This window comes from Electrophorus electricus, chromosome 8, assembly GCF_041902795.1.
Source record: "Electrophorus electricus isolate QZ-2024a chromosome 8, ASM4190279v1, whole genome shotgun sequence".
In the NCBI taxonomy this organism is placed as follows: domain Eukaryota; kingdom Metazoa; phylum Chordata; class Actinopteri; order Gymnotiformes; family Gymnotidae; genus Electrophorus; species Electrophorus electricus.
The window spans coordinates 19,940,517-19,954,829 of NC_137504.1; the positions used below are offsets into that span (position 1 = coordinate 19,940,517).

Below are 14,313 nucleotides of genomic sequence, written 5' to 3' on the forward strand. Positions count from 1 at the left end.
GCTGTACAAAATTGATATATTTTCCTGAGAAACTACAAATGCAGCTAGCCCATGAGCCCCCAGATTATCAACAACACACTGTACTGTGCCCTGGAAAAATGACCCAAGCTGTGGGCTATACAGTTCTTGTTGGCCCAAATTCAATACGTCATGCAGTAGAGGCTCAGAAATTCTCATAACCATAACCTTTAACATGATCAATTTTGCACAACAAAACTAGGTAGATTGAGAATAGAGCAGAGCTGCAACCAGGAAGAAAGTTACCTGAAATCCAGTACACTGCACATAGCTTGTGTTTCTTACCTGACATCTCTAATGGCTCACAAAAACCAAAAACATCAGTGTATATGCATAAGGAAATCCTTAAATTACCTGAAAAAGGGATTGCTTTTATGATACTTGATGTCCTGAAAAGACATATATTGGTTTAGATTTGGAGAAGAGGATGCATGATTATCAACTATATCTTTACACCCAAGTAGCTGCTATAGACACCTCAGAAGGTAACATACTGAAGCTCTTGCTGGTGCCCACTTGACATGTTTGACACCTTATTTACCTTGTAGTATTGTTTACATTGTTTATTGGGCTACCCTTAGCTGTAAATGATTATTAGTAGAAATGGCAAGGCTGAGCTAATGTATTATTGAGAAATTAACTGGAAGGTTCTGCTTGTCGAAAGCTGTACTGTGTGTTGAGGGCACTGCGGCAGAGGTAAAAATGAAACATAACTATTCCAATAACTCATTCATGTGACACAATCTCATTTCAAAAAATGTTTGAAGTTTTTGATACAAGGAAAATTACTCTCTACTAGATTTCCAGGAAACAAAAAGCATGTAATTATTACTAATTTTACACTCCTTACATGTAAAACTTCAACATGACATTGACTCACATAAGTTTTAAAAGCATTCCATGTTTTGAATGAGCATGGGCATGTCTCTGGCTGGAATGGCCGTGCTTCAACTAAGTGTTTTATTAGCCAATACATCGTAGATACACTTTTAGAACACTGTTTGCACCTCCACATTCAGAGCCTAGAAAAGAAAATGGAAGTGTCAGTGATCAGCAATAATTTAAAGTCTAAAAATATATTATTTCTAAGTGACAGGTATTGTTACACATTTCTGCTTATCTGAGGCAAATTCTCCAGAGTAAAGAATACTTACCTCCACATTTGAGCCTCAGGGCTTAGCATCCATCAGGTGAGACTTGTTGACAAATCCAGACAATTTATAGGTAGCCTTCACACAAAAACCCCACAAAAACATCTATCTTTCATAGAAAGTGAGAAGTATAAAGTTTACAGTGTTTCTATTCTAAATCTTGCATTTAAGATTAATCCACAAATTACTTATTTACCTTCCATTAAGAATTAAGGACTTTAAAATAAGAATTTAAAACGGGCTCAAGCCCAACAGAGCTCCTGCTGATACTGAGTGGTTTAATGTTATAGTAGTAGAAATCAAATCAAATTTATTTATATAGTGATTTACAACAGTCCAAGCCCCCAGTGAGCAGCCAAGGGAGAAAATGGTAAGGGAAAACTCGCTAGAGCATGAGGAAGAAACCTTGAGAGAAACCAAGAGTCAAAGGGGGTGGGGGGTGGTGGTTCATCCTCCTCTGGCCAAAACAATAGCAACAATATAACAATAAGTAGCAGAATAGGTAGTGAGAGAAAAAAAAAACAAATAAATAAAAAGAAAGAAATGAGCAATGACTGTCTATTCCAGTTTTCTAGAAATTCTTTAAAAAAAAAAACACTGTGTCATGCACCAGGCCTCACTCAATCACACACACAGCAAATCACCCACATAGCCCCATTCACCCTACTCCTGTAACGGTGAGCAGTAAGGAGGCGGAAACATGTGCAGACAAGCGCGAGATTTATAGGGGCAAATCCAAAGTCGTAGTCGTCAGAGTAGTCCAGGGTCAGTTTACCGATACGGAGATTACTAGGATACATGATAAACAAACAAAGCACACAAAGGCAAAACAAGGGAAGCAGGCTATAACAGAGGCTTAAGAAATACAAAGGCTAGACTTAACACACAGGCTTTGATTCACAAAAATCTTTGTGGAAAACGAAACTATGGAATGGAACCAAAACACCCAAGACAAGGAAACCATGGAACATAGAAGCACCCCCCCACCAAACGTGCAACACTAGGGCACGCAAAAACAAGAACCACCAAAACAGAACAGAACAGACCACGAACAGGACTATGACGAGATAGCAACAGGAACAGAACGAGCAAGATGCGGAGGAGGGGCAGGACCCAGACGAGAGACAGGAACAGACAGGGCAGAAACATGAGCCGAACACGGGACATGATGAGGAGCAGGCACCGGAAGAGAAGAAACCAAAGATACAGAAGCAGGAGACCCAAACACAGAAACCGGAGGAAGAGGAGCAGAAGCAGGAACAGACACAGAAAATGGAACAGGACCAGAACCAGGAATGGGCACAGAAGCGGGAGCAGGAACAGACTTAGGACAACTAAAGTGCCAGGAGGAAGGCCAAGGAGAAACAACAAAAGATGACAAACGACGAGGGACGACCAGAGGCACAAAAGGATGAAGAAAACAAAAACACAAAACAGACCAGACCAGAGACAAAGGGACAAGAACAAAAACAGACACGGGCACCAGAATGGACACATGGATGGGCACAGAGACAGAAAAAGGGAGACACAGGAACCAGAACAGGCACAGAAACAGACAACAACAGGAGCAAAAACAAAACCAGGAAATGGAGAAGGCAACAACGGAGACACAGAATGCACATGGGGAACATAAGGCCTGGGAGTCAGAAGGCAGGTCCAAGGACATCAAGGAGACCGGTGACAAATCCATGGTGCACAGAGGCGCAGCTGTGGCATTCAGCGGTGGGTCCGGAACGATCACCAGAGGCAGGTCCAACAGATGTTTAGCCATGGGAACAGACCTGGAACCAGGACATGCAGTGTCTTCCACGCCGGGAACAGGAACTGGACCAGGACGGGCGGCGTCTCTCATGGCTCTTAATAACCCAAAGAAACCCTCCAACGTTCTCATCTCCTCAGTGCAGTGTTTCAACAGTATTTCAGCCCACTGCAAAAACCGAATATTTAAGAAGTCAGGTGGTTGTGGACAGAGCAGGCACTGAAAATATAGTCTGCTTTGCAAAATAAATGCCTCTAATGAGCCCTCCCCACTGAATTTGTGAGGGGTCCCCTTTTCAGATGGGAGAGACCAGGGTTCCCCAACTCTTATGTCAGACAGCAGGTCAGTGTCCATGCTGGGAACAGAAACCACAACTGGTGGGGCAGAGTCCTTTGTACCTGGAATAGGAAAGGGATCAGGCTGGATGGTGTCCTTCACGATGGGAACAGGAACAGACTGGGTGGCTTGCAGGATAGCCACAGGTTGTGTGACACTGGAGGAACACACAGATACAGAACCCACTTGGCAGTTCTCAGAACGCACATGGGCTATGGGGAGCTCGCATTTGCGCTTGAGCACACACCGAGTGCCTAGAAATGGGTTATCTGAGCCTTCACTCCACCTATTCACGTCTTGCGCTGCAGGCCTCTCCCCTGCAGCATTGCTGAAGACGGGTAGACTCTTGGCGCTTACCTGGGACCTCGTCATCATCAAAATACACGGAATCCTGCTTTTTTCAGGAACAAGGAGACACCCGTGTACCCGCAGCATCAGGGGATTTTCTCTCTCTGGTTTGGAGGCACTGAGACATAACGAACTCGGATTGTGTAGAAACAGCCAGAGTTTCGTCCCAGCGGAACAATTACCTCCCAGAGTCTCGCTCTATCGCTGTGTCTTTGTTCGGTTGTTCATCCTGTAACGGTGAGCAGTAAGGAGGCAGACGCATGTGCAGACAAGAGTGAGATTTATTAGGAGCAAATCCAAAGTCACAGTCGCCAGAGTAATCCAGGGTCAGTTTACCGATACAGAGATTGTAACAACAAAAGAACAAGGCAAACCATGGGAAGCAGGCTATAACACAGACTAAGAAACACAAAGGCTAGGATAAACATATAAGGGTAGACTTAACACACATCTTTTGATTCACAAAAAAAATGGTTCTGCTTACATACAGACATTCAATGAACAGCAAAGACATGAACTTAACAAGTCTGGAAAACCAAATGAGGGGCAAAGAAAATGAAATGAGGGAAACCATGGAACATGGAAGCTAGGCGGGACTAACCGTGACACCTCCAGCCCATCAATCACCAGTCACTCCACCAATCACAACACACAACCACATTCACGGTACTTATTTATCACACACATCTGCAATTCATTCCACCTTTCCTATTTAACCCCACAGGACCAGTCCTTCAGTGCATTGCATTGACCGTTGCCATTATGAGAACATGTCTTGCAAGCCTACGAACTCTGAGACTAAACAGTCTTTTGTTTGGATTATTTCTTTGTTACATTTGTGCCCTCAGTTGGCTCCAGTTTGCCTTTGATGTTTTTGTTAATAAAATACCTTTTTTCTCTCACTCACACCTGTATCCTTCCCTCTATAAATGTCACACAAGTCATATACTCTTGCTTTATAAGGCATTAGTAGTTATAGCTACATGCTGAATGAGTAATTATACAAGCTTATGGCAGGTGTTTTAAAACATTATAAATGCCATATATATATATATATATATATATATATATAGGAACTGTTTCCATTATGTTTTATGTAATAATTAATTGCTTTTATTGGAATATACATTCTTTATAACTTTTGAGTACATTCTTGGTATCATCAGTGATCACCACTAGACGAAACGCTCCCCTTCCGCTGGTCACGTGGTATGGCCCGCTGCGTGATGTATGAGTTCTCCGTTGACTGTAACCGTTTGTAACCACGCCTATGTTGTTAAGCACACATCTGCATCGGTTTAGTCTTGTCTCGTTTGTATGTATTTAAACCCTTCTTAGTGTGTATATTATTGTTAGTCATTGATCACGTTCACGTTGTTCCAGTTCGTATATTCGCATTCACAGTTTATGTTATAAAATGAGTGCCGGTGTGTGTAGCTTATGTTAATAAACGTCTGTCTCCGTCAAGTGAGTCTGTGTATCCTGCTCCGTGCCTTGCGGCGCTTTGGCCGTTACACCAGGTAACATGTTAAGGCAGTTTGAAGGTTGTTAATATTTATTTGTAGTCATACTTTATTCTTAGTTCTTTTTTTCTAAACATTCCACACATATTAATCGCAGTATGTTAAACATAATTGTGCAGTTGGGTACAGGCGGTGGCTTCTTAAATACTCATTGGTCATTTGTGAAAGGTTGTGATCCATCAGAGAAGAATACAAGCCACCTGAAAAGGTGTCAGGAAGTGAAACAGGTGACTAAATGTGGTTAAAGGGGATATATTGTGTGGAAGTGGTGATTTAAAAAAAAGTGAATTTGTCTACTGCTCTTTCAGTTTCTTTGGATTTCAGAACCTTTATGAGACAAAAAAGGACTGAATGTGTTCAGATGGGCATGCAGCAAAATCCCACATCCCATGTGCTGAAAGTAAGTATCGCAGGAATCTCTAAAGTAATGCATGGTGTTCTAATTCAAGTACTCTAATGGGGCATTTTTGCTTAGTTTCCTCAGTGTAATTTTAAGGATGAACCTAATGCCTTTTCCACAAACATGGGGAGGGTGGAGGAATTAAGAAGGGGAATAGCCACAATTGTTGTTTACCTGTAGGCCTATTAGTTTTAAGCATGTAATATGTACCTACAATTTACTTGTTAAGTCTTGTCTTGAAACAATAAAATTGTTAGATGCCCTTGAGTGATTAGTGTCTCTTTGCAGTTCAAAGATATGAGGTGGGAGTATAACTTTGGCAATTGTCAAGTTGGTGTTAAATATACTGAATTATGTCTTTGTATTTCAAATTAAGCTTTATGTAGTTATCGTGACTATATAAAAAACATTTATCCACCTCTTCTAACAATGACCGAAGGAAATAATTGCCAATATCCATCAGGTCAGTATATGTGTCAGCAAGGGTTGTTCCAGCCTTGGGAATTAAAGCTGAACGTTGTATTCCTTGTTCATGGCACTCTCATAATACACATTGTCAAGTTTTATGTGCTTTCTGTACACTGAGTACTATGAATGTCACTGTCATATTTGTTTGACTTTTACCGGGTTTTCTGTTTGAGTTTAAATGTCAGATTTAACACTTGTCATTATCCTAGATACAGCAGAAAATGTGAATGTAGTCTTTAGCATCCATATGCCTGCATGAAGTGTGTGCATGCAAAGGGAACAGAACTGTTGAATTCGGCACAGCACCAGTTTCTGCCATGCTCTTAGCCAAACAGACAGGGTGGGGTATGGAGGAGTGTCTTAAAGTAAATGACATGAGGTCTATGTTAACACAAAACAAGGTTCCATTCCAGAATAGTTTTTCAAACAGGATTTCTCAGACAAGTCATTAATGCGGATTTAACCTTTCAGTGCAGATTCAGGAATAGAATGTGTCTGTTTTTACACTACCCATTAACCTTCCTCCACCAAACTTTACTGTTGGCACTATGCATTCCATTAGGTAGCACTCTTATCCAAACCCCCTGGGTTTCTGTGCCACTCAGATTTGTCCAATAGTTAAGCCTGATTCATGGCTTCAGAGATCACGTTTATCCTGCTGTTTACCACTTTGTGGCTGAGCTATTGTCACTCCTAAATTTCAATTTTGTAATAACAGCACTGATGGTTGACCAGGGCAGAAATTGTGGCCTAGGTGGTATTCTAGGACACTACCACGTTTAAAATCACTGAGGTCTTCACTGTGAACCCATTCTACTGCTAATGTTTGCCTATGAAGATTACATGGTAAAGTGATTAATTTTATTCACATGTTAGCAATGGATGTAGCTGAAGCACTTGAGCTCAATAATTAGGAGGGGTATACTTTTGGGCTGATTGTGTTGAGGATTTAAGCATGGATTGAATTTCTTGCTCAGTCTCACTATTCAAATATTCCATTTTAAAGAGCTCAAATATGGAATTTATGCTCAGCATAGCCATTACTCTTACAATGGCCTTTCTATTGCAGGTTTCCACTGCTGTTTCTTCTGAAATTATATTTTCCTGTGGACAGATGTCCTCTGTATGTATTTTTCAGATGACTGTTGAAGCTGAAATTTCTTTGTTTCGGAAGAAATGTATTCGGGCTATTTATGGGTTCCTCTCACCTTTTTAAACCTTTTTGTATTGAATGGAATTCATTTTTACTTTTGACCTATGAAGCACTAATGTTGGTTATTTCTGGCCTGCTACATGGTTTGTTATTGCTATATTCACAATTGGAGCAGTTTGCGATTCACATCTAAACAGTAGATCAGCAAGCAAGTATTACTAAGGTAATCTTAGCCAAGGAGCAGAGACATTTTGCTTACATTTATGACATTTAGTTGGTGCTTTTATCCAAAATGACTTACAATCATGGTGGAGTACAACTTGAGTAATTGAGGGTTAAGGGCCTTGCTCAGGGACCCAACAGTGGCAACTTTGCAGTGATTGGGTTTGAACTTGCAACCTTTCAATTACCAGTAGTGTACCTTAACCACAGATTATTATTTCCTGATTTTTAATTAGTTCATAGTCTATCTTTACTTAGAATTCCTACATTTATAGTCCAGAGTTTTGGCCAGCTACATAAAGGACATGCTATTTACTAACAATCTCCACCATTTTGAGTTCAAGATTTTCAGACCTGTTCATACTGAAAGATAAAAAATATCCATCACATTAAGTTATTTAAAAAAAAATTTATTTGTCTTATTTCAGTTTTGGATCTATTTATATTTGTCAGGTTTTCTTTTTATCATGTTTACTTTTATCATTTTAGTCAACTTGTTTTATTAACAATACCCCAAGTAATGTGTTGAATGTGTGTTTTCGTTCTTTGAATTCCCACTTCTGCTTGTGGTGGGCTAGTCCTAAAGGTGTGACAAAGCCGTTATGGTAATGACCTTTGGACAATCACCTGTTGGTGGAGATCTTAGCCAAGCACCTTCTTTACTTCCTGATTATCAATCGAGATTTTGTGATTTAAAAGTGAGTACTACAATAAACCTTTTAATGTTCATTTGCGGAGAGATTGGAATATTGAAGGGGAGCCCTGACAAAGTCGATGGCATTGCTGACACCATACTTGCATCAGAGCTTGTATTTTACCCAGTAGCCGTCTGTTCTTGTGAATCTGTGATGAAACTCTTGCTGAATTTGTGACTGAAGTGTACTTTCTTTTTGACAAATGTACTGACCAAGCAGTTAATTTGTAATATTTAATTATTTCACATGTAAATGTATTTAATTTCCTATTTTGTGTGCTATGCAATAATATATTGGTGATTTGATTTGATTAAAAGGCATTATATTGAAATTATAAAGCATTTAAAACACAGCCAGCAAAGTTGAAAATTCATTTTATTTTATCCTGCTAATACAGCTATATCCTGTATATTGTCATGAGGTTTGAGAACCTCAAGTGCCCAGGGCTTCTGTTGTCAGACCGACTCAGCTTCCTTTGGCTGAGCAGTGGGGCTCTCTGGTGGTGTGGTTGCACACTGCCTCCGTCATCCTCAGTAAGAGGCTGCGTGAACAGCCTTATTTGGTACTAGAGACGGTCACATGACCACAAAATGGTGGATGCTGTCGGTAGCGGGTGAGGTGAGCATCTTTGACTGTGCAGAGAGACGGAGACGAGCACAGAATCCCACACCCGTTATTTAAATCCTGGCAAAGGAGAGAGAGTGGTGAGTGATTTGGGTGGACTTCTTTTGCACCGAGAAGAGGGACAGGTCATGTGTTTTCATGAGCTGAAAGAGAAACAAGGGGGAGGGAGGGGCAGGTGTTTATAGAGAACCAGTGCTGTGTGTGTTTGCAGGGGAGGGATATTTTTGCTTCCTTGATGATGCCCATCCCATTGTGTATATGCATGTGTGTATGCAGTGAGTTTGCTGCATACACACAAATGAGGGATAGTGATGTGGTGAGGCATGACTACCACATTTGATACTGTGTGTGTTATTTAAGAGTTCCTCACCATTAGTCACAGCTGACCTAGTTTTGGTCATTTAAATCTGTGGCATGGCAAGTCTAGCCAAGGCATTTTCCTAGAAATGTGTGCGCATCGTTTCTCAAAATGTGGGTGGGTGGATGGATGGATAAATAAACATGGTGAAACACTCATGGATTTGAATGAGTATGAGATTACATAACCTGCCCCTCACACTCTCCTATATTGCCTACTGCTGTGTTGGATGAATTAGACCAGACTAGTAAAAAATTGAGGAGAAGAAACCCCACCTTCTCCTCTTTAGCACCTTGCACGCACACACACACACACTTGCACGCACTCTTACTTTGAAATCCATCTGGCAGCTCAGTTTATAGTGGAAACGATCCTTTTAAGGCATTATTTTTCATGTGTTTGTAGGTGCTATCTGTGTGTGTGTAAAGTATGCAAATTGTGCAGGAAAATGTAGCACATTTGAAAGATTTTACACAGTAATACACTGCCATGAGGAATCTTTGTTACAAGGAATTTGCACACTGATATATTGCTATGAAGAATCTCTTGTGCTTTCTGTTGTCTACTATAATAATCGCAGTAGAGCATTAAGCCATGAATCAGGCTTAACTTCAGTCAGATGAACTGACTCTGTGGAGGCAAGATCTGCTCTGATAGAGAAGTTAAAAGATGTGAATTGATTTAAAACACAGCAAAGTGAATCCACTATGTGGAAGACTCAAATGTTCTGTATGTTTGTGCTTGCAACAGATGCTGGGCAGCACAGTGAATGAACGGATTTAGGGTGATGCAGTGGTTCTCAGGAAGCCAACTCTTCTGTGCCCCAGTTATATTCTAACAGTGCTGCGGAAATAATGCTCTAAATAGTGTGGATTTTATTTCAATGGGATGTTAATTATGGGATGAATAGACGAGTGGTTATCCATACATAAAATGTAACCAATGAAGTAACACTTCCCTCAATCCTGGCTTCACCGTGTTGGTGCACATGTACTCCACAGACTATAGCAAGCAACTGAACTGGACGCTGAGATTTGATGAACTGTGTGCACATGGTTGTTTAATCCTCAGGATCCACCACTTCCCAGTGATGTGGGGATGGACCAGCCTCCTGAACACAAGATGAGTCCTGAGGAGACAGAAGGCAGACCATGTGCGTATGCTATTGCAAATATCCACCCACCCATACCTAGCTTATCTGTGACTATAATGCAGGAAATATGAGCAGCATATAAGATGGGTACAGATGAATGTCATTATAGGGGAGATGTTTGTCTCCTCATTTGTCTAGAAAACTATTTGAACAAATTCATCTCACTTTTGTCCTCCACTAGCCCCTCCCACCTCTCTGCCATTGCAGGGCGATGGGGGTGGGGCCTCTCAGAGGAAAAAGCTCTCAGCTCCTCGTATTAGTCTCTCATTGGACCAAAGTGAGGATGACCTTTTCGATACGCCTGATGACCTGGATATCAACGTGGACGACTTGGATACACCTGATGAGGCTGACATCCTGGATTATACTGATCATGAGATGGATTTGGATGGTAAATTTTAATTAAATTATTTAATTTAGGCTTCTGCAACAGCAAGAAGGTTGTTGGTTCAAGTGCCATCAGCTAACAAGTGCCATCTTTGGTTCAAGTGCCATCTTTGGCTCAAGATTCGTGTGGCGGTGCCACTCTCTCCACTAGCTCAATAGCCTCTGCTTGATAGCAAACTTCTTAACATCTGAATATCTGTTTTGCTTGTATTCAGAGTCTAAGGCATCTGTAAAAGCTTCAGCACTGGAGGGGGTCGAACCCATTCCTACTTGCAGTGCTGAAGAGGAACGGCAGGAGTCCAGACTCTGGAGAACAGTCCTTATCGGCGAACAGGAGCACCGCATCAACATGAAGTGCATTGAACCCTACCAAAAGGTCATTTCCCACGGAGGTACTCAAAATATACATTCCCCTCTAATCTTAACTCGCCTTCAGTTTGAGTATTCACACAATTACAGACTGTGACTATCGATTATTTCAGAATGCCAGTTTCATGGTTTCCTTCATAACGATGATCTCTATCCTCCAAAAGGATACTATGGCAATGGTGTCAATGCCATCATTGTGTTTGCTGCTTGCTTCCTTCCGGACAGTGATAGAGAGGACTACCATGAAGTAATGGAGAACCTCTTTCTGTGAGTGAAAGCCTAAATACAGTGAACAAATTGGGCCAACTGTTACAGTCCCAGTATTTAATGCACGCTGGTGGGAGTTGATATCAGTCAGCGGGCTTTTAATTGGACATTGTTGGCTTTTTCTTTTTTAAAAAACACCCTTTGCATTTTTATTGAAGTATGTGAAAATGACAGTACTTGTCATGTTCAGGTATGTGATCAGCACGTTGGAGCTGATGGTGGCGGAGGATTACATGATCGTCTATCTGAATGGAGCCACGCCTCACCGTCGGATGCCTGGCCTTGGCTGGCTGAAGAGGTGCTACCAGATGATTGACAGGAGGTGGCTACTGTTCTTATTCTCCTGCACATTGTGTGTGTTGAATGTAAGCATGCAAAGCTGCTAAGGCCTGAGAACCCATCTGACCAGAAAAACCTACTTTCAGGCTAAAGAAGAATCTGAAATCCTTCATTATTGTTCACCCTTCCTGGTTTATCAGGGCTGTTCTAGCCCTCACCAAACCCTTTATCAGGTACAAGAATGAAACCTCATGGTAATTTGCTCGTGTGTGTTGCAGCATGTGTTGGTGGGTGTGCGTGCTTTATTGCTCTAATCTTTATGCTTTTTGTGTGTTCTCTACAGTTCAAAGTTCAGCAGCAAGATTCGGTATGTGAACAGTTTAGCAGAGCTGGAAGAGCTCATCCCTATGGAATATGTCCATATTCCTGAAAGCATCATCAAGTAAGTAGAAGTGCTCTACTAAGGTGAGCTATGTATGTGAACCTAAAGTGACTTTAAGGGAAATGCACAGATACCTCAGTGAGTTTTTCTACTGTATGAAGAGGCCCCTTTTTAAAAAGTTTCTGTCATCTGTACAAGCTCATACACCAAACTTGCCTGCCCCACATTAGAAGAAATATTTATGTATATGAGGCTGTGTGGAGATTTCACTGTTCCTGAGAATCTCTGCTGAAGCTGTGAGATTTTCACACCTGGGTTTCTGTGGCAACTAACAAGTATTGAAAAGGGTGATTTGAACAATACCCCTTTAATTAGCAACAGTTCTATCACTGAAAATTGGTTAAATGGTTCAGGATTGTTCCATTATTTTCAGGATTCTTAAATCATTTCAGCATGGTATTCTTTCCATTTCTGCTTTTCACATATACCAACAATTATATAGCATCTTGTTGTATACAGTACAACAATATTTGAACAATTGTTTAATAGAAATGATTTCCTCACATCAACTCTGGCATTCAGATGTAAATAAATGTAAATAAAAATAAATGTAAATAAAAATATCAATATGTGAGTATTGATTAGGCGCCACATGTTTAGGATCAATTTCTCTTATCAACAGAGTTGATGAGGAGTTACAGGAGGCAGCAGAGAACTCAAGGTGAGAATTGTTGTGATGGATCCATTCTTGACTTTTATGACTGGAAGGCAACCAATAGCATAAATTCACTCCAACCCACTTTAAGAGTATACAGTGCTGGTGATTACACACCTTTGTATATAAATATATTTGCTGAGAGCTGCACACAACTGTCATGGATTTTTCACAATATCTGAAAAACTGTTACTGCACCTTATTGCTTGTTATACAATGCTTGTTTTAAACTTTGAATGCAATCAATTACTAAAGGTAGTGTAAAATATTGTGTAGAATCAACAGCTTTCTCCAAGGACATGAGGTGACCCTGGAGGAACCTACGTAAGAGCACTTTTCATTACAAGCAAAACATTAAGTGGTTGTGGCTGTCAAAGTCTAAGTATCTAACTGTTTTTCTTTTACGTGTTGCAGTGCTCCAGCAAGTATGAACAGCTCTTAAGTCTTAGCAGCAGTGGAGAACTACTTGGGCAGTGTCTGAAGGAGAGGTCACCTGATTATTTGTAGCCTGGATTCTACTTGGAAATGCATGCGATTTAGTTTCTCCTGAAAACATGGATAAACGCACGCCGTTCTTCTCACACGTCAGCTCAGCAGATGATATTGCTATTTTCATGTCTCATTCGGCACTGAGGAAGACTACTCTAGATCAGTAAAGCCCTTAAACTCTCACAGCCAAACAGCAGTCCTCTGGACAAAGGGGTTACCATGTTCATTCTTTTTTGCATAGGTTTTCATCCTTTAAGATTAGTCTGAGATGCATAAAAGCAATAATGTCATGTGTATTTCACACTAAGGTACATAATGTATTGTGTAGACTTAAATGCGCAGGACTGATTGATAGAAAATGAAAACTAAAATACTTGTGTCCTGTCCAAGAATCCACTGGAACAGTACCATATTGAGATATTCATGACCACTCAGTTGTGATCTATGTAGCAATTCTTATAGACTGAGTGCAAATGTATTACACCGTGCTATGTGGTCAGAGTACTGCCAGAATTACAAGAGTTTGCTGTAGCAGTTAATGTAACATTCAGGAGTTTCTTTTAAGACCTTTTTTAAAGGATGATTTAAAAATATATTAGTAATGCCAGTTCAGACAGTTGCAAATGCAGAATATGGACATTAATTAGAAAGTTTCTGAAGACTCACCAGCCATTAGTCATAAATCACCTGGTATTTTGTGTAAGTAATTGTTCTCTCAAAATGAATGGCTTTTTAAAATGAAGTCTGTTTTCTTCAGCCAGGGTGTTTGCGATGTGTAATGATCCGACTACTTCTGACTGGACAGACTAATTTGTTGACCGCTTCAGCGGACTGCTATCAGTCAGTCTACTCCAGAACACCTCTTTGTGTGTGGCTATGGGTGGCCTGTAAGTGTAATTATGAGTTGGGTGTGTGTATGTGTGCTTTCTTATTAGTATGCCATTATGTCTCTCAGGTTCCTCCTGTACAAATGAAAAGAACTCATAGGGGAACTAAGACAAGTGCTACAAGCACAATATTTACATAGTCATGTGTGGGTGTGCTCAGGTGCATGCACGTCACTGCATGTTTCTTAGTTATGTAGTCATTTGAAATAATCTCAAAACATTGATTAAATGGAGAGCTGAGACAGAGGCCTTTTCAAAGTGTGTTAACGTAAAATGATGCAGAAATATCAATAAATTTACCTCTAACTTAATTCTGTAGCATGCATTATT

The 14,313-nt window shown here is 40.6% G+C and overlaps 1 protein-coding gene and 1 long non-coding RNA gene across 4 annotated transcripts; both read left to right on the plus strand.

Annotated features, from left to right (window-relative positions):
* The first annotated feature begins 4,781 nt into the window (after window positions 1–4,781).
* Window positions 4,782–8,379, plus strand: LOC145659084 (uncharacterized). Its single transcript, XR_014125086.1, has 4 exons — window positions 4,782–5,132; window positions 5,304–5,362; window positions 5,444–5,535; window positions 7,073–8,379. It is a non-coding gene; the product is annotated as an uncharacterized LOC145659084 (long non-coding RNA).
* A 276-nt stretch (window positions 8,380–8,655) lies between these two features.
* prune2 (prune homolog 2 with BCH domain) lies at window positions 8,656–14,294 on the plus strand. Of its 3 annotated transcripts, none has more exons than XM_081718617.1 (11): window positions 8,656–8,777; window positions 10,127–10,208; window positions 10,390–10,599; window positions 10,811–10,987; window positions 11,078–11,231; window positions 11,422–11,553; window positions 11,657–11,743; window positions 11,854–11,952; window positions 12,575–12,613; window positions 12,884–12,931; window positions 13,022–14,294. In XM_081718617.1, exons 2-11 carry the CDS (start codon window positions 10,154–10,156, stop codon window positions 13,047–13,049), a joined length of 1,029 nt encoding a protein of 342 aa, XP_081574743.1. In that variant the 5' UTR covers window positions 8,656–8,777; window positions 10,127–10,153; the 3' UTR covers window positions 13,050–14,294. The 3 variants fall into 3 exon arrangements, with proteins under 3 accessions (XP_081574743.1, XP_026881181.2, XP_081574744.1); XM_027025380.2 differs by having other exon boundaries at window positions 11,129–11,231; XM_081718618.1 differs by lacking the exon at window positions 11,657–11,743.
* Window positions 14,295–14,313: the final 19 nt, after the last annotated feature.